General features: G+C 44.3%; 2 protein-coding genes and 1 long non-coding RNA gene across 3 annotated transcripts; 2 read left to right on the top strand and 1 right to left on the bottom strand.

Moving 5' to 3' along the window:
- The first annotated feature begins 138 nt into the window (after positions 1-138).
- CUNH1orf50 (chromosome unknown C1orf50 homolog) lies at positions 139-7,597 on the top strand. Its single transcript, XM_036448194.2, has 5 exons — positions 139-285; positions 405-520; positions 6,006-6,092; positions 6,603-6,734; positions 7,066-7,597. Exons 1-5 carry the CDS (start codon positions 210-212, stop codon positions 7,249-7,251), a joined length of 597 nt encoding a protein of 198 aa, XP_036304087.1. The 5' UTR covers positions 139-209; the 3' UTR covers positions 7,252-7,597.
- A 3,461-nt stretch (positions 7,598-11,058) lies between these two features.
- On the bottom strand, positions 11,059-11,553 carry LOC118724649. The gene is made up of 2 exons (XR_004989664.2): positions 11,420-11,553; positions 11,059-11,186 (listed from the first exon to the last, which is right to left on the bottom strand). It is a non-coding gene; the product is annotated as an uncharacterized LOC118724649 (long non-coding RNA).
- A 5,408-nt stretch (positions 11,554-16,961) lies between these two features.
- Positions 16,962-23,508, top strand: TMEM269 (transmembrane protein 269). Its single transcript, XM_045584697.1, is given in 6 exon segments — positions 16,962-17,281; positions 17,805-17,947; positions 21,425-21,539; positions 22,349-22,492; positions 23,065-23,268; positions 23,356-23,508. Coding segments are annotated over 5 exon segments (696 nt in total). The 5' UTR covers positions 16,962-17,281; positions 17,805-17,851; the 3' UTR covers positions 23,493-23,508.
- Positions 23,509-25,230: the final 1,722 nt, after the last annotated feature.

Here is a 25,230-nt window from a genome sequence, read left to right on the forward strand (position 1 = left end):
AGCCCCGCCCCCCAGCTGGGCGCTGCGTGTACTGGAGGCTTGCAGGGCTCCACCCCTCAGCGGAACCCTGTGCGTCACTCGGAGTCCCGCCTCTGCGCTCCGCATCTCTGACGCCATTGGCCAGCGACCAAGGAAGCTCCGCCCACGGGCTTTTATGCGCATGCTCTTCCGCCGCGGCCCACTGGAGGTAGGGAAGATTAGCTGCTGCCATGGAGGACCCAGCGACGCCCGGGGGGACTGAAGGGGTCCCTGGAAACCAAGTTCCTTCGGCGACCCATCCGGGAGGTACGCGGGGCGGGAATCAGAAGGGGAAGAGAGTCCCTCACGGGGCAGCTCGTCTGCCGGGATCCGCGGGAGGCCGAGGGCGGGCGCTCACGGCCTGTGTTCCCGGGTGTGTGTCGCAGGAGCCCTGGTGGAGCTCACCCCGAACCCCGCCGGCCTGGCCCTGGTGAGCCCCTACCTCACCCACCGGGCCGGGGACCCCTTAGACCTCGTGGCGCTCGCAGAGCAAGTACAGAAGGTGAGGAGGCGCGGCCGGGGACGTCAGTAACCATGTTCCTCCACTGTTGGTCCTGCGCCTTACGACTCGGACCCCACCACCACCACTTAGTGTGGGGTAGCAGTGTCCTTGTCTCCATCTTCCACACAGGAAAACCTGATTGTCACTGCGAGTCTGGTCTCGAACTTGAGCTGAGACCAAAGGTTCCTTCAGCGGCAGCTGGCGTGCCCACAATCTCCCTTGGTGGGAAGGTTTGCGCAGCACTGTCAGTGTTCATGATTTTTGGGGAGCCTTAGGACAAGCCTGTGAGGTAGGCAGGACAGAAGTTGTTCTTTTCATTTGACACTTGAGAAGTTTCCTGGGAAGTTTCCAGAACACTGTTATGCAGGTTCTGCAGCGATGCATAGTCTCCTTAAAACTGTCTCCCCATAAGATCTTTTATCTGTGACCTGAGAGCTTTTAGAAGTTAGCATCTAGAAGGGCAATGACCCTAGGTTGGCCTCTGTCCTACAGGCCCAGTGCATGGACATTGATTGCTAAAAGAGTAAAATAAAGAGGAAATGTGACATAACGGGAAAAGCATTGGAATTTACACACATGAGGTTTTTTGTTTTACATTTTTTAATTAAATTATTATCTGTGTACATATTACACACATGAGTTTTAATCCCTAACTTGTGCTATGACTTCAGGCAAATTACTTTTCTATGGTCCTCAGCTTCCTTATAAGATGCAGAGTTTAGACTTAGGAGAGCTCCTAGATCCAAAGCTTTAAAAGAACCAAATTCCATCTAATCTCTTACCAAGACCTCCAGTTATAGAACCTTCTTCAATTTCTACTGAGTCCTGCTGCTTTAAAGCTTATGATAGTGCCCTGGCGGGTGGCTCAGTTGGTTGGAGAGTGGTCTATACCAAAAAGTTGGTGGATTTGACCTCTGGTCCAGGGGCAGATGGGAGACAAATATCTGTCATATCGATGTCTGTCTGTCTGTCTGTCTGTCTCTCTCCCCCCCCCCCATATCCTCAGGTCCTAGCTGATTTTGCTCAGTGGATAGAGCGCCAGACTGCAGACTGAAGTTTTGGGTTCAATTCTGGTCAAGTGCACATGCCCTAGTTGTGTGCTAGATCCTCAGGAGGGGGGCATGCAAGAGGCAGCTGATCAATGACTCTCTCATCGATGTTTCTTTTTATCATCATTGATATTTTTCTCTCTCTCTTACTTTCCCTTCCTCTCTGAAATCAATACAAATATATTAAAACAACAACAACATATCCTCAAGTGAGGATTAAACAAATAATAGCCATGGCTGGTGTGGCTCAGTAGTAGAGCATCAGCCCACACCAAAGGATCCCAGGTTCCATTCCCTGTCAAGGGCACCATTCCCCAGTAGGTGGAGGCAACCAATCTATCTGTCTCTCACATCGATGTTTCTTTCTCTTCCTTCTCTTTCTTTCCCCCTCTAAAAGTCAATGGGGAAAATATCCTCTGGTGAGGATTAATAAAAATAATAATAATCCTGCCGAAACCGGTTTGGCTCAATGGATAGAGCGTCGGCTTGGGGACTGAAAGGACCCGGGTTTGATTCCGGTCGGGGGCATGCACCTTGGTTGCGGGCATATCCCCAGTGGGGGGTGTGCAAGAGGCAGCTGATCGATGACTCACTCTCATCGATGTTTCTAGCTCTCTAGCTCCCTTCCTCTCTGTACAAAATCAATAAAATATATTAAAAAAAATAAAAATAATAACAATAATCCTATATAATAAAAGGCTAATACGCAAATAGACTGAACCGGGGAGCCACAGGTCGCTGATGTGCCCCGCTCAGCCAAAAGCTGGGCTCACTGCTGGTGAGTGCAGTGGTGGTGGCGGGAGTCTCTCCTGCCTCCGTGGCAGTGCTAAGGATGTCCAGTTGTCGGACAGCCTGCCCCCTCCCCCAGGGCTCCTGGACTGCGAGAGGGAGCAGGCTGGGCTGAGGGGCCTCCTCTCCCCCATTGCATGAATTTCGTGCACTGGGCCTCTATTAAAGCTTATAATATACATTTGGCCTTGATAATGTTCAGAGATTTTTGTATAATAATGTGCTTGAATTCCCTCACCATATACATCTCTGTACGTCAGGGTTTTTAATTTTTTTAAATTAAGAAATATTCAAATGTTTAGGAAAGCTCCTTTGATTTAAACGTTGTGCCTTCTTTTTTCTAGATAGGTAGGGAGCAAAGTATAACTTTTCTGGATTAGAAGAATGTCACGTGTCTGTTTAATCAGATCACTCTTATTGGGAGGAAGGCTTCCAGGGACAATTTTTAGGCAAACATTTTCATGGGTCACTGAGTAACCATGTGTATTACAATGTCCTGAAACAAAGAATGAAGGGATACAGTTTCTTTCTTCAGCCTATGGTCTCGTGAGATACAGAGGATACATTATTGTGGTGCTTCATTGTTTGAGAAGGTGAAGCAAAAACACTAGAGACAAACAAATTGAATCAAGAATATTTACTGCCTGTATACTGGGCAGTAATGTACTTTCCAGCAGGACTGATCTCTGATGTGCCTTTTAATTATTAATATGTGTGTAGAAAGCTCTGAAATTTGTCATCAGACTGATCTGTGTTCAAATCTTCAACTGCTATTGATTAGCTGTGAAACCTTGGACAGGTTGTTCCACCTTTCTGAGTCTAATTCCTAAAATGAGAAAGTCATATCCAACTTCTATAAGGCGTTATGAGAATTAAATCATAAAAATGTAAAGGGCCTCAGAAGGATTTGGGCCAGAGTTTATGCTTAGTAATTATGGGTACTCTCATTTCTGTTTTGATTAGGCTCTTGTGTTTACAAGGAACAGATTTGCTGCCACCACCTTAAGAAAAATGAACTACTTTAGTTCTAGAAACCAGCTACTCTATCATTGGCCATAAGGTACCTCATTGTCTTTGGAACAAAATGAACATTCTTTTGTCTTTTGTCTTGGGCCGTGATCCGGTCCCTGCCCTCTTTTTCACCCTCCCCCTTCTCACCCCTACTAACTACTCTTCAGCTGCACTGGCTTCAGAAATGCCTGGAAGCTTAGCCAGTTTTTTGCATGCGTGTCCCTTTCATTCAGATCCAAGACAATGTCACATCCTGCCTGAGGCCTTTTGTCTGTAAAAGGCCATATCCTACCCCATCTAAATTATGAGTGAGTGCCTCTGAAACCGGTTTGGCTCAGTGGATAGAGCATCAGCCTGTGGACTGAAATCAGGTCCCAAGTTTGATTCCGGTCAAGGACATGTTCCTTGGTTGCGGGCACATCCCCAGCAGGGGGTGTGCAAGAGGCAGCTGGTGGATGATTCTCTCTCGTCAATGTTTCTCTCTATCCCTCTCTCTTCCTCTCTGTAAAAAATCAATAAAATATATTGAAAACAAACAAACAAACAAAAAAAAAAACACAACCGCATTTCATGCCTAGCACTTTCCAACACTATAAAAGTCTTTTAAAAAAATAAAAAAATAAATAAATTATTAGTGAGTGCCTCTACACATGGGTTCCACTTCCTGCAATCCTCATCGCTCCCTGTTATTAAACCAGTTATTTCATTTGTTTTCTTTGATCCATTTCTATCACAGGATTATGGCTGTTTCCTTCATAATAGTGCATCATTATTCTAAGTACATGTAATATTAACTTTAATTTTTGGTGTCTGTATTACTCACTGCAGGGCTGTGCTATATAATATGGTAGCTACTAGCTATATAATAGCTTTCGAGGACTTGGAATTTATGGTTAGTGCAACTGAGAAACTAAATTTTAAATTTTATATAATTTTAATTAACTTAATTAAAAAACCTGATAGTTATTGGAAACTTTTACCCATAAGTATATTTGGAACAATTTGAGTATATGAATCAACTCAACTGTAAATTTTATGAAGTCCAAATATAGATTAAGTATTTCCAATGAAAATTTAGCATCCAAAATTGATAGGTGCTGTGAGTATAAAATATATGTATTTTATATGAAATGTAATTATTAATATGAAATGTAAAATATCTTACTTTTATTATTTTTAAAATATATTTTTATTTATTTCAGAGAGGGAAGGAGAGAGAGATAGAAACATCAATGATGAGAGAGAATCATTAATCAGCTGCCTCCTGCACGCCCCACACTGGGGATCGAGCCCTCAACCCGGGCATGTGCCCTGACCGGGAATCAAACCGTGACTTTCTGGTCCATAGGTCGACTATGCTCAACCACTGTGCCATGCCAGCAAGGCTTATTAACAATTTTTAAAATATTAATTACATGTTGAAAATGATAAGCTTTTGATATATTGGTTAAATAAAATGTTATTAGAATTAAGTTTAGTTACTTTTAACACAGCTACAAGACAATTTAAAATTACATATGCAACTTGTTTTATATTCTAACGGACAATTGTTTTAGATTTGAAAGCTAGGAGAGATGATGTAATCTTGACAAAGGTATGTCAATGCACCAGGGCTTAGCACGGTGTTTGACACACAGTAGTTACTAAATATATATTTGTGGAACAGATAAATGATTGATTCAACTAACTCAATTATTTCTGTTCACTCATAACACTGGCTGATTTTACATTAAGCTCTCTAAACTAACCGGCAAATTTTATTATTATTCTTTAGTTCAAATTCAAGTTAGACTCCTAATTTCCTTTTCTTAATTTAATTGTATGCCACTGGAAATCAGTCAGCTTTTCTTGAAAGTAAGCTGAAAGTTTTTGACAGATTTCTGAGGCCTGAGTGATAATCCTTCCCAATACATTAATTAGTTACATCATCTCTCCTAGCTTTCAAGTTTATTTTATTTTATTTTAAGCAATTTCCCTTGCTTTCACACACTTTTCTAGCACATCACAGGCAGTCTTATGTGTACATTATAACTTTGTTTCAGGTCTACACCATAAACATTTTAAATAATAATTATGAATGTAAATATAAGTTCAATTAAGGTATTGATCAGATGAATAGATACTCTCTGTATATAGCTAGATTCTTACATAACAGGTGATAAGAGCCATATCATACATTTTCATGGAAAACTCAGCCCTGATTTCAGAAATGTTTAAACATGAGAAAATAAATGGAGGCCTAAGGAATAAGTGGGGTTAGTGGGGTGGAGGGATGTATTCGATGGAATCAAATATACATAATCAGTATATTTGGTAGCGAGAGAAATCAGGGTATGTTGGTAGACCAAAGTAGTCCAGTGTGATTAGAACAGAGTGAAAAGGGCAGAAAGCTGTGGGCAATAGAAAAGGGCACTTAATTCTGTGGTGTGGGGTCATGTCAGGGCTGGCTTCTCATTAGCATTGCTATTTGAACTGGGCTTTGAGATGAATGAGAATTCGTGGGGGAATGGTGAGGTTGGGGAAAATATTTTAGCATAAGCGAAGATGTTGATGCAATTCTTCATAAACGGGATCTAAATAAGAACATCACAAGATGATCCTTTCTTGACCCACAGTTTGGTTTCTCTCCCCTTTAGGCTGATGAATTCGTCCGGGCGAATGCCACCAACAAGCTAACAGTGATAGCTGAGCAAATCCAGCATTTGCAAGAACAAGCCAGGAAGGTGGGTCATGGCTTTTAGGCAGGACTTCGTTTTCCTCATTTAGTTCATAGTATTGACTTATAATCATGTAACTAGTCTTCAGTACCTTCTAGAAATATTGAGGTATTGTGCAAAATAAAATAAGTCCAAGAGGTTAAGTATAAGCTAATTTTTTTGACTAGGAGAAAGTTCAGTGAGCTAAAGCATTTTGAAGTAAAAATATTTTTCAGTTATAAAAGCAATGTACTTACTACAGAAAAGTAGGAAAGAAATATAAAAATCACTCAAAGCCATTAATACTTAATATTTTGAAATATATTCTAAAAGAATTTTTACAGCACAGTAAAATTAGAGTCTAATTTTTAATCTCTGCAGAACCATCTGATCCCAGCAGTGATTTTTTGCTACGGGGGAGGAAGCAAGATCATATTATAAATATTAAACAGTTTCTAGATTTTAATTGGGATGATCACTAAATATGAGTGCCTGTTACCTCCAATACCCAATTTGTTACCTTTCTCTGGTTCTTAGGTATTAGAAGATGCTCGCAGAGATGCTGACTTGCACCATATAGCTTGTAATATAGTGAAAAAACCTGGCAACATTTACTACCTTTATCAACGGGAGAGTGGTCAGCAGTATTTTTCTATTATTTCTCCAAAGGTAAGACCATTTATTTTTGCACAAAAAGTCTACTCCTAGTCTTTGAGAAATTCTTGGCATGTGTGTGAAAATGTAGGCATAGGGGTTGGTAAATGGTTTCCCAGGAAATGGGAAATATGTGTGAGCCCCAATATGATTCTGAAAAACATACATGTGCTTACATTATTTCACAGCCATTATGTCTGCAAAGGGAGGGATCTGTAATGTGTAATGTTAGGCTTTCTAGGATGATTCTAACTGGTCTGAAGTAAAAAGCCAAACAATTGTGGCATAATTAGGAAATGTCTTTACATCTTATCCTACTCAGAACCGACTCCTTTGCCTTCTCTAGGAATGGGGAACGAGTTGTCCACATCCCTTCATTGGTGCTTACAAGCTACAGCATGACTTGTCCTGGACTCCCTTTGAGGACATTGAGAAGCAAGATGCTAAAATCAGCATAGTGGACAAGTTGCTAAGCCAGCCAATGGCCCTACCTCCAACGCCTGACCTCAATTTCCAGGGATTGCCTCACTGAAAATGGACTCTGACAAACAGCTCTCACGGCAAGGACCTGTCACCTCCTTGTTGCTCCCATTCTCTGCCTTGATGGGAGGTGGCAGGAGAATTGAGGATGTGTAAGTGAATCATGAACTTCTTGGAAGGAGACCCTGTGTGGTTGTAATGCTGTCATTATTAGTTTTAGTTGGGATAGTAATGAATCACGTTGGTCTTTTTTGGGATCCTCTCTGGGTCAAACACCCAACCAGTCAGTTTCAGCATGCTGGCTAATGTACTTTCTTTCTCCTTTGTCTCCCTCTGTTCTCCTAAGTCAGAGTATTACAGAAAGAAGATTTTTTTCTTCACATAAAAAAGTTGGCAAGCATTTCCATAGGGGACTGGTTTTAATTTTTAAGGTCACTAGTCTTTAAGATTGGGTGTAGGTTACTTAAACAGTTGGTGCAGTCAAGCTACAAATTCATCAGGAACCTCGGCCGGCATTGCTCAGTGTTGAGTGTTCCCTATGAACCAGGAGGTCATGGTTTGATTCTTGGTCAAGGCACATGCCTGGGTTACGGGCTTGATCCCAGCATGGGACATGCAGGAGGCAGTGGGTTGATGATTCTCATAATTGATGTCCTTCTCCCTTCCTCTCTGAGATCAATAAAAATATATTTAAAATAATTCTATCTAATAAAAGGGTAATATGCAAATTAAACATTCCATCACAAAGATGATGGCACCCATGGCCACAAGATGGCGGTGCCCAGTCCTCTCAGCCCCGCCAGAGTCCCCCAGTCCTGGCGGGGGTGAGGAGGGTATGAGGGGGTGGTAGCTGCTGAGAGTGGGCAGCGTGAGCGGCCTGGCAGAATGCTTGCTTAGTCACTGTGCCTGGTTCAGGCTGGTCCCCCGGAGCTGGACATGGACAGGACAGGGACGGGGAAGGGCGGTTGGGGGGGGGGGGGGTTGGTGGTGGTGGAGAGAAAGATGGGGGAGGGGAGCTGGCCTGCAGCCTCTAAGACGGAATGCAGGCCCCAAGGGAGATGGTGGGCACGCCTCCTGCAGAAGCATGAGTCCCTCCCTGCTCCCATGGTAGAGGTGCAGCTCCCTCCCACCTCCCATGGAATGAACACGGGTCCCTCCCGCTTCCCGTGGAAGCGGCGAGGCTTCCTCCCGCCTCCCGTGGGCGCCGGCAGCTCGCTCACACCTCCCAGAGAAGCCGCGTGGCTCCTGTGGAAGCAGCGCCGCTCCCGGCGGCACGCTGCGGTTCCTTCCGGCCCTGTGGAAGCAGCGGGCAGCCTTACGCGTGCAATATTGCACAGTGGGTTACTACTAATAAATTTATCGGGGAACAAGGATGTTGTGTAATGGAGGATGATAAACAACTTGCCTTGGCTGCGCCAGAGTGTGTGATTATGGTATTTCTGCGCTATTGGTGAGGTTTGATTTGCCCTCTCTGCTCATCTGCTTTGCTGGAGTGACTGGAAAATCTGAGAAAGCACAATGGCCAGATGTTGGGAGGGTCAGCCTCTCAAATCACAGAGTCTGCCCGTAGATCCTTGTTACATGGGTCTCCCCAACATGGCAACTTTCTTCTATCCCCTCTCCAACCCATCTGCAAAGATCAGCTTGATCTTATGTAAAGTCACACAACTCATAAGCAATGGAACACCCTTCTCCTTCACAAGAAAGTGTTTATTAAGGAGTTGGAGCTTGGGAGGACGCAGCTCCTAAGTGCCTGGAGCAATTAGGCCTTTGTAGTCTCAAGCAGCGTTTGGTTCAGTTGTCCACTCTCTGCTTGAAATGTTTTTTTTTCCTCCTTCATTTTGATTTGGAATTATCATCTATCTGCTTTTCTCCTACTTCACCAATTGCATCTTTTCAGTGTCCTGGCACATTTAAAAATATATATATTTTATTGATTTTTCACAGAGAGGAAGGGTGAGGGATAGAGAGTTAGAAACATTGATGAGAGAGAAACATCGATCAGCTGCCTCCTGCACACCTTCTACTGGGATGTGCCCACAACCAAGGTATATGCCCTTGACGGGAATTGAACCTGGGACTTTTCATACCGCAGGCTGACACTCTATCCAAACCCGTTAGGGCTCCTGGCACATTTTTAACTGCTCTGGGCCAAACCCTTGGCCCTGTTGACTTTCTCTCTAATCCATTTCCTTGACTTTAAATACCACCTTATGCTGCTGACTGATCTCTCCCTCAAGTTTCACTCAAACTGTTTATGCAAGAGCCTTTTTTGACATTAGAGGCCCAGTGTGAGATGGAAATCACGCGAGGAGGCGCCCTGTCTCCCACCGTGCGAGAAGGCACCCTGTTGGGGGCCAGGACCCGTGCCTGAATCGCAGTGTCCCCCGGCTCCCCTGCCTGTGTCTGCTCTTGGGCCACTCGAGCTGCTGTGCCAGCTCAGGCAGGCCCCCCGGCCGCTGCCTCTGTCTCCGCTCCGGGTCTCACCTGCGCGCGCAACCTGTCTGGTCGTGATCTGTTACCGAGTCCTGGCCTAATTTGCACATCACCTTTATTAGGTAGATCATTACAAACTTAACCATGTCCAAAATGGAAGTCTCGAGTTCTGTCTAAAAACCTGTTTCATCACCAGTTTTGTCTGCATATTTCCATCAGCACCTATCTCACACTGTTGTCAAGGCCAAAAATCTATGTCATCCTTGATTTCATTTGTTCTCCCCACACCAATCAGCAAGTCATCTTAGCTCTGTCTTTAAAATATAGCCCAAATCCAACTGCTTCAGACCACTTTCACCACTACCCTCTGAGTCTACAACACCAACATTTCTAGCATACACGAATGCAGTATCCTTGTCTCCCCACCTCTGTTCTCATCCTTCATTCTGTCTCCACAGAGACTGTCTGCATCATCATTAAAAATTATAAAGCAGCCGAGACCGGTTTGGCTCAATGGATAGAGCGTCAGCTTGGGGACTGAAGGGTCCCGGGTTCGATTCTGGTCAAGGGCATGTACCTTGGTTGCGGGCATGTCCGCAGTAGGGGATGTGCAAGAGGCAGCTGATCGATGACACTCTCTCATCGATGTTTCTATCTCTCTCCCTTCCTCTCTGTACAAAATCAATAAAATATATTTTAAAAAATTTATATAAAAAAAATAAAGCAGGTCACAACACCTCTATATAATAATAACCAAACAATTTCTCATTAACTTAGAATAAAATCCAAACGTTTTACCAAGGTGTTAGGTGATTTGCCACTGTCAGTATTCACCGTGTTCCTGCTGACATTTCCATCCTAACACACCAAGCTTGTTCCTGCTTCAGACCCTTTGCATTTGCTGCTCCATCTGCCTGGAATATCCCCCACGATCTGCATGATTTGCATCTTCTCATCATTTAGGTCCTGCTCAAATACTACTGCATAGATGACCCTATCAGAAATACCAACTCTCATGCCAAAATCACTCTGACTGTTTTGTTTTCCATGGCCCTTATCATGAGCAGACCTTATTGGTTGCCTTTCCCAATAGGACAGAAATGGCGTTTGCCTTGTTTACTGCTATATCCCTCGCACCCAAAATAGTGCCTGGCTCATAATAAATACTCTAATAATGAACGGATGAATAGGTGGACATCTGGAGCTCTGCGTTTATTTATATCCTGCAAAGGATCTCAGTCAATGTAGCTAGAAGAAATACAATATGAGCCACATGTGTGGTTTTAAAATTTTTGGTAGCTATATTTAAAAAAACAGAAACAGATGAAATTAACTTTAATAATACATTGTACTAATCCAGTATACGCAAAATATTAACATTTCAATAGATAATACTAAAAATATTAGTTATTTTTATTGTTTAAAACAATATTCAAACTCTGGTGTGCATTTTGCACATACAGCATGTCTCTGGACTAGTCATATTTTAAGTGCTGAAGAGCCAGATATGGCTAGAGGCTACCATATTATCACAAGGGCAGATTGTCTAACCTTACTATTCTTTTTTAAAAAAAAATATTTTATTGATTTTTTACAGAGGAAGAGAGAGGGATAGAGAGTTAGAAACATTGATGAGAGATTCATCGATCAGCTGCCTCTTGCACACCCCCTACTGGGGATGTGGCCGCAACCAAGGTACATGCCCTTGACCGGAATTGAACCCGGGACCTCTCAGTCCGCAGGCTGACGCTCTATCCACTGAGCCAAACCTGTTTCGGCATAACCTTACTATTCCTGTTCTTCACTTCCTGTGGAATCCAGAATGGGAAGAAGCTAGAAACTTCTGGAAGATGGAGAAGAGGAACTTTCTTAGCTACTACTGCTTTTCTCTTCTGAAGGAAACCTCGGGGAAGTTTCAGCTAACAAATGCATGATCATGTAGTAATAATAATAATAATAATAATAATAGAACTTTGTGCTAAGCGATTTATATAATCCCATTTTACAGGCTAGAATATAAGTTCATGAAACAAAGTAACTTGTTCAAGTTTACACAGCTTGTCAGTGTTAGTGCTGGAATATAACTTGGTTAAAAGTTAAAGCCAGTATTATAACCATTATGCTACAGTTTTTTGTTTTGTTTTTAAAAAAATATATTTTATTTATTTTTTACAGAGAGGAAGGGAGAGGGATAGAGAGTGAGAGAGAATCATCGATCAGCTGCCTCTTTCACACCTCCTACTGGGGATGTGCCTGCAACCCAGGTACATGCCCTTGACTGGAATCGAACCTGGGACCTTTCAGTCTGCAGGCCAATGCTCTATCCACTGAGCCAAACCGGTTTAGGCTATGCTACAGTTTTTAATTTACTGCCTTAATGGACCACATGGCATGGACAAATTAAGAGAAACACAAGTGATAGCAGTCAATCTGGCCCTTGGCTTGAACTTGCCGCACACCTTTAGTTGCCTCCATCCTGGTTCTTTCTTTTAGTTCCTCAGACACCTTTATCTGACTTTTCATGTCAGACTGTGTTGAGGTCTCAGCTTCACGAATTATTAATGGTGCAACTTTCAATAAAATCAATGAATCCCCTATTTCCTCTTTTGGAGAAGGGGAATGCTAATATCTTGGGCATTTGAGAAAATCTAATAAATGATGATACTGTCGGTAAAGCATTGAGCACAGTGCTCTGTGGCTAGTAGCCACTCAGGATACACTCTAGATTCTGTATTGTTTCTTTCCCCTCCAGGTTGCTAGGCATTCCTAACTCCGCCCCTGCTCTTTGCAAATCCTCTCTAATGTAGTGGCTGGGTAGGTGGGAGAATGTGAGGCAGATGTTAGAACTGGTGCCTGGGGTCCTACCTAATATCAACAAAATTCTTTCTGTAGGACACTCTTCATCCAAGTGGCCAAATCTATTCACTAGAGAGGCTCTTACCTTCTCCCTCATTCCTCTCCCACTCGGGATTCCATCTCACCTTGGCTCCTAGTCTGGCTACTTCCCATTCCCTTCAGTTGCTGACCAACAATGCGGCATTGCTCCTGCCTGCAGCTCATCTCTCATGCAGTATTACACAGCCTTCCTCCACCCTGGCTGCCAGAATAATCTTTCTGACCCAAACTGCCCATGTCACTTTCCTATTTAAAATGAAACCTTCCTAGCCCTAGCCAGTTTGGCTCAGTGGATAGAGTGCCGGCCTGCCAACCGAAGAGTCCCCGGTTCAATTCTGGTCAGGGGCATGTGCCTTGGTTGCAGGCACATCCTCAGTGGAGGGTGTGCAGGAGGCAGCTGATTGATGTTTCTCATCGATGTTTCTAACTCTCTCTCTCTCCCTTCCTCTGTAAAAAATCAATAAAATATATTAAAACAAACAAACAACACAAAAAAAGTAATTGCCCTAGCTGGTTTGGGCCTGTGGACCCTTAGGCTCCATCCCCAGTAGGGGGCTTGCAGGAGGCAGCCAATCAATTATTCTCATCATTGATATTTCTAACTCTCCCTTTCCCTTCCTCTCTGGAATCAATATATATATTGATGATAAATAAATAAATATATATATCTGTATATCTGTATATGTATGTGTATATATATATATATATATATATATATATATATATATATATATATATATATATATATATATATATATATAAATTTACTATTTTCAGGCCTGGGTATAAATTACTCAGCTTGTCTATCCAACAAATATGGGGGTGGGATGGTGGAGGAGACTTGATATATGCCTAACTGTTCTTAGGGGAACCAAGATACACCAGTGCACCTCACAGTGCAAGCCTTGCCTAAGTCTGGATCCCAGCATCTATCCCTTTACAGGCTTACCTCCCAACTCCCTTCCAGTCCACCTCCCACTCGCCATGCGTTCTGTTCTCTTCACCTGCCAAGCCGCACCACACTCGCCATGACCGAAAGTAGTCCCCTCTCCAGATCCCTCCAACCGTACCACACTCACTACAAGGCCTAGGGCTCCCCAGCAAACTGAGGCCCCTCTTTCGCCAGCCAAAGCCCGGCCGCCCCTCCCCTGTCTGTCAGGGATTGTGAGCTAAGAGCCAGGGCTAAGCCTGGGGGCCAGCGCCGCTGCCCCTTGCGTGGCTGGTCCCCCTCCGCTGCACAGGAAGCAGGGAAGGAGTGGGCCCCCACCCCGATTAGGAATGTCCAGTTCGCAGGTGAGTGGAAGCAGCAGCGCGTGTCCCTCGAGTGCCGTGAGCGTCCCGGGGGAAGTTGTTCCGAAGGGCGCCCAGCCCCAGCGCCATCTCTAGTGCCTTTTCCCATGGGCGGCTAGTGACCCTGGACTGAAGTCTGAATAGCGGGGAGGGGAGCTCCAGTTCTCTAGTTCGGAGGGACCAGCTCAAGAGAGGCCGGCTTTCTGTTGCTGAGGGATGTTGGCCTCGAGGGGTGGGGTGGGGTAGGAGCATGGAGGAGGAGGGAGGGTGTCCCTAAGTAGAGTGACGATGCCCTGTGTCCTGTGCCTATACCTGTTGGACCCTCCACTTAGACCTGCTCACTTCAGTGCTGCTCCTAGGGTTTCCGGGGGTGGGGGGGTGGGGGTGGGGGGAGGAACCGGCTTGGCCATTCCTTCCTTTCCCTGGAAAACCTCAGGCATTTGTTTGTTCACCAGTCTCATGGCTCGTTTTCTTCAGACCACCCTCCATTTCCAACCCCTATCTGACCAAAACCCCTCCTTACTAAACACCATTGCCTATCCTCAGGCTGCAAGTCAAGGTCACAGCTGGGCATCCCTGCTGACTTGCCTCCAGTCAAGTCAAACCTTCCCCGACTTAGTCTCTCTCCCTTTGCACCTGCAGCAACTGGATATCCCCTTGTCCCACGGACACTTGCCATGCTGCCTTCATTGTCCCTACACATGTCTGCCTCCCCTACCAGACTCGGAGCTCCCTGAGGGTGCAGCCCGGGTCATGTGCACCAGCAAATATATATTTTTAAAATGAGTAAATGGAAGATCATCAGCGTTGGGTAGATGTCACGTGTGGTGAAGCAGCTGGATTGTTGAGAGTTCATTTGAGAAGGCTTCTCGGAGGACACTGACCAGGCTTTGGTGCAGGGAGAGGATCTCAGGGAAGCACCAGGATGACGTACTCTGTTAATTTGTCAATCATTGAACAGCTTCTATTGCTAGGCCTCGGCGTGGGCACAGGGAACCTTGGTATGCACTCGCATTGCTTCTCCTGTAGTAGAGGAGGAAGACAAGATAGGCAATGCCAATACAGAGTGCCAAGAGTGACATGGTGTGCTCAAGGACATGTGGCAGTACAGAGGAGGGGCACCTAACAGGCTTGGGATGGTATGGGGTGTCAGGCTTCCTAAAGAGGACCCCCACCCAAACCAAGACCAAAGGAAGGGCCAGAGAAGGGATTAACAGGCAATAGGGAGGGATTAGAGGCTAAGAGTTGAGCATGGCTTCATTATGAAAGTCTTGTATACCAAATGAAGGAGTTGGAGTACTATGCCATCCTGAGGGCATTAAAGCTAGGGAGCAATGCCTCGTTTATGACCCCCTCCTCTGAGGAACCTTCTCTAAGCCCCTTGACGTGCTGCTCCCCTCTTCTATGCTGCCTCAGCATCCTGGTCACGTCAGTGCAGGGTTGAATCTTCTGCTAGACTGAGTTCCTTGAGAAATGAGACCAGGTCTTAGACTCTGTGTCCCAAGCACCAGGCCCCAAATCTTGCTCATGATTAAATGTTTGCTGAGTGAATAGATTATTTCTTTTTTTTCCCGCTGGATTTCTCCAACCCTTACTCTCAGATCCATATTTTTTTAACCTGGGACATGTTCATTATGCTAAAAATAGCATTGAATTGGGAAAGAGGAGACCTGATGCAATCCTGGTTCCAACATTTAGTGGGATAAGCTGCTTAACTATCCTGAAACTTCCATTTCCCCATCTGTCCAATGGGGTACCACCAGGAACAGAGTAAGTCTCCACATGCATGCATGAGTTATTTTCCTGGATAGCCTAGAAGTTCCATGGAGACAAGGACCAAGGGTTTTTGTCAGCATCTAGCTCAGTCTGAGTTTACAGTGAATACGCTTGGTCCTGTGCTTGGTAGACAGCAGAATACAGAGGAACCTTACAGAAGTCTTAAGTCTTAGTCTGACACTTCCAAAGTGTGTCAGTGACCTTGAGCAAAGTTGTTCTTCTCTCTGTGTCTTCTTTGCCTTACCTGGCAAGTAGGGACAGTGATCCTTACCTCGTAGACCTCACAGGGCCAATGGAAATCACAGAGGTGAAAGTGTTTTGTGAATGAACGAAATAACATAGTAGATAGCCGAGCATTAATTTTAAAAAATAGTGAACTAGTAGAGATGAGGTGTGTCTAATAATTGGCACCTGCTGACTGCTCGTGAGAGGTGGAGATGCTGGGATGCTGCTCTTCCGGGCAGCAGTGGGTTAGGCTGGGGTAGAGGTGTTTGGGTTTGCGGGGGGTCAGCCGTGAGGCCCAGGAGAGACCAGGTGGAGGGGTTCATGGGGAGGGAGTGTGCAACCAATCCTTTGCCCCCTCCCCTCTCCCATAATTCTGGCTCACATACTTTCCAGTCTTAGGTTTTGAGTGGCCCTGGATGAGAAGGTCTGAGGAGTCCCAGCGGCTTTGGTGATGTGGTCACTGACCCCCTTGGTGAAAGGGTGGCCTGTGGGAGCAGTGAACCCACAGCACTGCCTTGATAAACCACCAGTCCCAAACTGCAAGTCCAGCCCTTCCCAGCGCTGACATCTTGGTGGCAGGGTTTATGTGAAAGGACCTGGTTTCTTAGCTCTTGTCTAGACCAGAAGGGGCTGGGACTGTATAGGTATGCTGAGTGGAGGCAGAGTCTCAGCTTCCTCACCTCTAGAATGAGTAGGATTTGCCTGGCCAATGTGGCTCAGTGATTGAGCCTCAACCCATAAATCAGGGATCACAGTTCAATTCCCAGTCAGAGTATGTGCCCAGGTTGCAGGTACGATCCCAAGTGTGGGGTGGGGGTGGGGATGCAGGAGGCAGTTGATCAATGATTCTGTCTCATCATTGATTTTTCTATCTCTCTTTCCCTCTCCCTTCCTCTCTGAAGTCAATAAAAAAAAATATATATATATTTTATTGATTTTTTACAGAGAGGAAGGGAGAGAGATAGAGAGCTAGAAACGTCGATGAGAGAGTAACATTGACCAGCTGCCTCTTGCACACCCCCTACCGGGGATGTGCCCGCAACCAAGGTACATGCCCTTGCCCAGAATCAAACCCGGGACCCTTCAGTCTGCAGACCGACGCTCTACCACTGAGCCAAACCGGTTTCGGCATGAAGTCAATAAAAATATATTGAAAAAATTAGTGAGGATTTTTTAGGGAGAATGATAGCACTGTCCCCTTGAAGTCGTCAGGATCAGAAGAGAGCACACAGTGAAAAGCGCCTTGTGAAATAGTCTATGCTATTCATATTCATTTTGTCTGTTTCTCACTCTTCCTTCCCCTGTTGGAGCTGGGCCTGCTGCTCTGGTTGGGGCCTGTCAGAACCAGAACCGTGAGACACCTCAGTTGCAGTCCTGTCCTCCTGAGGGCGTGAGCGTGGCCTTCAGGACAGAGGAGGCTGACTTTGCAGTGAGTCCCTGTTGTGCTTCCTTCCCCTCAGGTTGCCTCTCTCCCCTGGGCCATTCCTGGGGTGTGTGCGTTACCCCTTTCCAGTGCTTTTTATTCCTGTGGGGCTCATCAAAGTATTGAAAATAGCTTTATAATAAAGAAAAATCTCATCTATGACAAAGAGCTCAGTGACAAAATGCTCATCCCTCAGAAGCGGGGAAGGGCCCATACTTTGGTACCCAGGGAAATGGAGTGCCATGAGGACCAACCTATGGCTAGAGAGAGGTTTGTACTATGGGGTAAAGGATGTAGTTAGAGAGGCTGGGAACTATGGTTGAGCTGGTTCATTTGCTTTGCTCTTGGGTTTTCCCAAGACCCTCATCTTCAATCCTTTGTCTTTACCTCCTGTGTCTCCTCCATCTACTTACTGTCTGCCTCATTCCAGCCAGTGGAACCGTGTGTGGAGGGTGACGTTCTGGGAGAAAATCTAGGGGAACAGGAGCTACCTGGTTCTTAGGAGCCTCTTTTGGGACTCTAACCTTGGGAATCTGTTACCCCTCTTCTCTGGGCCACAGGTTAGTGCACCGGTTTCTTCCTGACCAAAGACCAGAGTCACCTCCAGATGAATGAAATTTCCTGGAAAGATGTTGCCAATGTCTTGTCGTTGGCCAACATGGTCATGGGGCTCTTCTCCATCTTCTGCAGCCTCAGCAAGTAGGTCCGGGGCCCGGCAAGGCCTCAGCCATGGATGTGAAGAGAGAAGTGGGGCATCTAGAGAGCCAGGCACTGAGGCATGGAGCTCAAATGGGGGCAGAAGAAAGTGTACAGGTTGGGAGTCAAGGAGCCAGGAGTCTCCCTTCAGTTCTATCATTAACCTAGTATGTGACCTTGGCTAGGTCACACCCCTGAGCCTCAGTTTCTCCATCTTTAAAACAAGGAGCTTGCACAATGATCTCTATAGTTCCTTCCAAATATGGCAGTCTAGAATTTTTTTTTAATTTTTTTTTTTATCAGGAGATTCTGCTTTGGCAGCTTTTCCCAGGCATGTCAAACTCATGGCAGGCAGGTCACATGACCTGGCCAGCCACTGGTTGAGAGTTTGACATGCCTGCTACACAATTATTGGGTAGGTAGACTACCATTCAAAATTTTAAATTCTTAAATAAGAACTCATGATCTGGTGGAATATTTAAAATTAGCACTGCTCTGGAAAATTTGAGACATGTATGTGGGCCTCAAAAAGTTGTAAGCAGATGATATTTTTATAAATTGAGTCATATTTCAATGACTTGGCAAATTGGCTCTTTTTGTTTATTTATATTTATTTATTTATTTATTTTCTGTATCGTTTCAATTTTAGTATATGTGCTGCCGAAGGGAGCACGAATTGGCTCTTTTTAGATAAATCCTATATCATGCAAATAACATCCTCCTAATCTGTTTGAATCTCTATAATCATCAGTGGATGGCTTCTCTGGATATGTGTCTCATGATATTTAAGTTCCCTCCCAGTTTGAAAATTTTATGATTCTCTAAATCTGGTTTTGGGAGTCTCATAAAGTGAGGCATACCTGCAGCAGAAAATCTTTATTTTTCTTAATTTAGCCTAATCTTCTGGGAGTGTGTTTTTTATGTTATTATCACGGGCCCACTTCCTTTAAACACACAGGTATAGGTCTAAACAAAGGAAATGTTGGGGTTGTTTGGGGACAGCTGAGGTCTGGGGTCAGATTTTCTGTTTGCCTCTATGGGACCACCCAAGCATTGCAGTCAGAGTGTAGACTTGAGAATGGCCTTCTAGGGCAGGTTTGCCGAGACTGTGGTGGTTGCTTTCAGAGGGGTCCAGGAGCATGTGCTGGACAGAAGCATAGAATCCTCAAATGTAGGGTTTGAAAGAACTCTTGGGAGTCATTATTAATACAACATAAAATACATTAGATGAAAACTGATACAACTGCAAGGAGAAACTGATGACTCTACTATCATAGTTGGCTATTTCAACACCTTCCTGTCAGTAATTGACAGAGCTAGCAGACAGAAAATCAGTAAGGGTATAATTGAACTGGCAGCACTATCAATCAACTAAGTCCAATTGATATTTATAGACTGCTTCATCCAACAATAGCAGAATACAGATTCTTCTCAAGCTTACCATGATAGACCACATTCCATGCTATGAGACACACCACAACAAATTTAAAAGAATAAAAACTATATAAAATATGCTTTCAGACCATATGGAATCAAACTAGAAGTAAATAACTAGAAAGATAACTAGAAAGATAACTAGAAAATCTCAAAATAGTGGTTAGACACAGTTTTAAATAACATATGAATAAAAGAAGCTCAAGAGAAATTTAAAAATATTTTTAAAAATATATTTTATTGATTTTTTTACAGAGAGGAAGGGAGAGGGATAGAGAGCTAGAAACATCGATGAGAGAGAAACATCGACCAGCTGCTTTTTGCACACCCCCTATTGGAGATGTGCCTGCAACCAAGGCACATGCCCCTGACCGGAATCGAACCTGGGAACTTTCAGTCCGAAGGCCGACGCTGTATCCATTGAGCCAAACCGGTTTTGGCAAAATTTAAAAATATTTTTAACTAAAAGAAAATGAAAATATAACTTACCAAAGTTTGTGAGTTGCAGTAAAAGCAGTACTAAGACAGAAATTTTTAGTATTAAATTCATATTCTAGAAGAGAAATCTGCTCTGAAACAGACTACATCAAGAGAATGAGAAGACAGGCCTGGCTAGGTGGCTCAGTTGGTTATAGCACCATCCTGTACACCGAAATATTGCAGGTTTGATTCCTAGTCAGGGCACCTACCTAGGTTGTGGGTTCAATCCCCTTTGGGGCACAGGAGGTTCATCCTTGGTATGTACCAAGAACCAGAATATACCATTCTGGTGAGTGATGCTGATAATGGGGAGGCTATGCATATGTGAGAGGTGGGGGAATATGGGAAAACTCTGCATTTTCCTTTGCATTTTGTTATAAACATAAAATCTCTAAAATCAGTCTTACAAAAATTGAAAAGAAGGAAGATCTAAAATCAATAACCTGAGCTTTCACTGTAGGAAACTAGAAAAAGATGAGCAAATTAAATCTAAAGTAAGAGAAGGAAGTAAATAATAAAAATTAGAGCAAAACTCAATGAAATTGAAAACAAGAAATTAATAGGGAAAGTCAATGAAACAAAAAACTAGTTCTTTAAAAAGATCAATAAAATTGATAAGCCTCTAGCTAGGCTAACCAAGAAAAAAAGAGAAGGCACATATTACCAATATCAGAAATGAAAGAGAAGCCATCGCTACTGATCTCATGAACATTAAAAGCATAATAAAAGAATGTCATGAACTCTATACCCACAAATTTGATAGCCTAGATCTGTGGTCCGAAAACTGTGGCTCACGAGCCACATGTGGCTCTTTGGCCCCTTGAGTGTGGCTCTTCCACAAAATACCACGGCCTGGGAGAGTCTATTTTGAAGAAGTGGCATTAGAAGAAGTTTATGTTTAAAAAATTTGGCTCTCAAAAGAAATTTCAATCGTCGTACTGTTGCTATTTGGCTCTGTTGACTAATGAGTTTGCTGACCACTGGCCTAGATGAAATGGACCAATTCCTTAAAAGATCCAAGCTATCAAAACTCTCAGTAGGAGAAATACTAGATAATAGGAACAGGTCTATATGTGTTAAATAAATCGTTTGGCACAGATCCCTCATTTTACAGATGGAGGAACAAAAAGGCCTAGAGAAAGAGGGGAGTGATTTATCTGAGAATTCACTGTAATGTAGTTGCAGAGGCTGGGCTAGAACCTAGGGCCCTTGGGCCATTGAATATACCTGAAACTTAGAGTTGGAAGGGACCTTAGTGATTAGCTAGGAGGTTTGGGCGCCACTTCAAGAAGGTGGGTTGAGAGTATAGAAGGAATGTAAGCGTGTGTGTGTGTGTGTATGCACGTGTGTGTATGCATGTGTGTGTGTGTGTGTATGCACATGTGCATGGTATATAAAGCTGTGTATATCAGAAAGGATATGAATGTGGGGAACTGCAGGGGTGTGTATGTGTGCAAAGGTAGGGAGTGTATTAGTGCATCAGAGGTGGGTGAAGTGGTTGTCCAGGAGACTATGAAAGCTGTCCTGTTTGGGCCTGCTGGGAAATGAAAAATAACTCCAAGCAGAGCAGCTGATCAAAAATACAATAAAATCCACCTGTGCTTCCTGGATGGTTCTGATCAGCTTCCTATCGGACATGGCAGTCAGGACAATCACCAGACATCTCAATATCTGCTCCAAATCAGGTGAGTCCAGGCTTCAGACGCTTAAACCCTGACCCCAGGAGCTCCCACATCAGGTCAGCTCCTTCATCGTATAACACTGACTGGCCCTTATCAGTCACTAGTCCTATTCATCTCCCTTAAGTAAGCAGAAGCAACCCTAGAGTTGGAGCTGGAGCCCCTCAGCCTGGATCTACTCTGTTTCCCCGAAAATAAGACAGTGTCTTATATTATTTTTTTCTCCCAAAGTTGCGCTAGTCTTATTTTCAGGGGATGTCTTATCTTTCCATGCGCTAGGTCTTATTTTCGGAGGATGTCTTATTTTCGGGGAAACACCGTAGCTCCTTTGCTGGCTCACTTACTGACCTCTGGTTATCCTTAGCCTGGCTTTCAGTTTCCTTGTCTGCCCTGAGTTCCTATTCAGAACCAATCCAAGAAATGGGGTTGGGAATGGTGGTTGTGATGATGGGAGAGAGGGGAAATGAAAAATAACTCCAAGCAGAGCAGCTGATCAAAAATACAATAAAATATTTTTGTGTCATATTTTGCTTGAAAAAATTGGTTCCATAGTTTCTTAATTTGTATCCAATTGTAGTTCAATCCTTGTTAAAGGGTGGAACTAAGATCTGGGCCAGGAAAGACATGCCTTAAGGCCATAGGGTCATTCTAAGGTGGAGCCAGAAGACCAGTCTTTGATTTATAGACACCTAGGGGAATAGATGTTGCCTTTTTGGGCCTCAGACTCTGCCTGTCACCATCTCAGCACCCCCACCGGAGGGGACTAATGCACACGGTGTGTAAGTGTAAGTTCTAACCTTGGCGTGCTGGAGCAGGAGCTGAGCTGAATGACTTTGCTGTCTTCACCACCTTTGGCCTGGCCTCAGCCCTGCTCCTAGGCGTGGATGGGCCTCTGAATGGGTTCCTGGCCATCATCTATGTGTTAGCTGCTTCTTTCCGTCTGTGTTTTAATTCAACTGGTGAGTGAAACCCAGCCTTATGGCTGAGCTAGGGAACCGTGAAGGGGGAGGAGCTGTTGAGTGCAGTAACCGACTCCTCTCCTTCCTTTTATAAAGTCCCTCTTCCTTCCTTCTGCTGTGCCCCAGACCCATTGGAGGCTGGAGGCTGCACTGGAGGAGCCCTGGTCTGAGGGTGGGGGAGTGGGGGAGTGGGAAGTAGAGGAGTGAGGTTAAGGCCCTCAGGTCTTGGGCCAGCTATGCCTTTTTCTCACTAGGTGACCTTTGCAGGGCAATTGCCTATGATTCCAGTGCAAGGGCGTGCAGATGCAGCCTAGACTTAGGGCCCTTCTTACAGAGGCCCCCTAGGGCCAAGACATACCCCCAGTCCTAGCCGCCTGCTTTACCTTGGGGAGTCCAATGCAAAGCCCATGCACCATCTCCATGAATAGCAAAATGCTTTACAGCCTGCTACTGTCCTGAGATTAAGGGGGTTTGGGGAGAGGGGTAGGGAAAACCCAAAGGGACAGGGGCTTGCTTCGTGCAGATACCTTGAGATCAGCAGGAAGCCGCTAATCCCATCTTTTCTTTCCCAGGAGACTTTCCCTTCACATACAAGGGTCTACCCTGCTCCTATGCTTCCTGTGTTCTGGCCTCCACCTCCATTCTGACCAAAGGCAACACGCTCATTCTCTCCTGCATGGCCTCGCTTATGATTCTATTCATGATGGATCAAAGCTACTACCCACACGATGAAATCCTGGAATCTGAGAATTGGAAAAAAATCATTTATCTTGGAGGTGAGTGGGGATGAGGGAGGAGAGGGTAGGAAATACACGTAAGAAAGCTTAATGAAAACTGAGTGTTGTGTTTCTTTCTCCTTCCAGGTGTCACCATGCTGCTTTTTTCTCCATTCTCACTAATTGCTTTTTACTGCCTCACGTGGTCGCTCTCCTACATCTTCTTTCCAGATGTTCTGTGGGGCAAGGCAGTGTGTCTTAGGCAGGAGCGCCTAAGAAACTAAACAGCTCTTCCCACTCCTTCTGGCTTCTATGTGGTTTGTGCCAGCCTGTTGGGCCAAACTTGCCTTATCCTCACTAAATCTCCCTTTGTTCCCCTTGTTGTGCTTGTGGCAGATACATGGTGTCTCAACCCAGAACAACCCACAGCAAGGCCAGCAGCCTTCCCTTCTCCTTTATTCAGGGATCTGAATCCCTTCAGGACAATAGTTGTTCATGTCAGATGGAACAGAATTTTTTCCAAGCTCACTTTGGGCCAGGTTTGCATTCCAGCTCTATTACCACGAAGGTTAATCCCTTGGAAAGGAAACCCATCAGAATTGGTATAGCTCCAGTAATGGGGTAGCACTCAGTTCGCTAAGGCGTTTCTTCTCTCTCTCTCTCTCTCTCTCTCTCTCTCTCTCTCTCTCTCTCTCTCTCTCTCTTTTGTTTTGTTAATCCTCACCTGAGGATATTTTTCCATCAATTTTTAGAGAATGGAAGGGACTGGGAAAGGCAGAGAGACAGAAACCTCTATGTGAGAGACACATATATTTTGGTTGCCTCCTGCATGCTCCCTCTCTCCAGGTCCTGGGATTGAGCCTGCAACTAAAGTACAAGCCTTTGACCAGAATTGAACCCAAGACTCTTCAGTCTGTAGGCCAACACTCTATCCACTGAGTCAAACTGGCTAGGGCTCTGAGTTTCATTTTTTTAAAAAAAATCTGTTTTTATTGATTTTAGAGAGTGGAAGGGAGAGGGAGAGAGAGGGAAACATCAATGAGAGATACATTGATTGGCTGCCTCTTGATGTCCCCTTCTAGGGATCAAGTCTACAATCTGGGCATGTGCCCTGACTGGGAATCGAACTGTGACCTCCTAGTTCATGGGACAATGCTCAACCAGCCATACAGCATTTCTTTAAAAAAAATTTTTTTCCCGCCGAAATCGGCTTGGCTCAGTGGGAGAGCGTCGGTCTGCGGACTGAAGAGTCCTGGGTTTGATTCTGGTCAAGGGCATGTATGTTGGTTGCGGGCACATCCCCGATAGGGGGTGTGCAGGGGTAGCTGGTCGATGTTTCTCTCTCATTGACGTTTCTAGCTATCTCTCTTCCTTCCTCTCTGTAAGAAATCAATAAAATATATAAATAAATAAAAATAAAATAAATAAAATAAATTCCTGTTAAAAAAAAATTTCCCCTCTCACTTACAGTTGATACTAAATATAACATTAATTTTAGGTGTACAAACCAGTGATTAGACATTTATATAGCTTACAAAGTCTAGTCTACTAGATAAGTCTAGTCTACTACCCACCTGGCAGCATACATAGTTGTTACATTATTGACACTATATTCCCTATGCTCTACTTTATATCCCATGACTATTTTGTAACTACCAATTTGCACATCTTAATCCCTTCATCTTTTTTTTTTTTTTTTTTTTACTCAGCCCACACCTCCCTGCCATCTGGCAACCATCTCTGTATCTATGAGTTTGTTTCTGTTTTGTTTGTTCATTTTTTTAGATTCCACATATAAGTGAAATCATATGGTGTTTGTCTTTCTATGTCTGACTTATTCTAAACATACCATTTAGGTCTATCCATGCTGTCAAAAATGGTAAGATTTCATTGTTGATAACTGAGTAATATTCCATTGCATAAATGTACCACCTCTTCTTTATCCAATCATCTATCAATGGACACTTAGGTTGCTTCCATATTTTGGCTATTGTAAATAATGCTGCAATAAATGTACATACT

This window comes from Pipistrellus kuhlii, unplaced genomic scaffold, assembly GCF_014108245.1.
Source record: "Pipistrellus kuhlii isolate mPipKuh1 unplaced genomic scaffold, mPipKuh1.p scaffold_m20_p_2, whole genome shotgun sequence".
NCBI lineage: Eukaryota > Metazoa > Chordata > Mammalia > Chiroptera > Vespertilionidae > Pipistrellus > Pipistrellus kuhlii.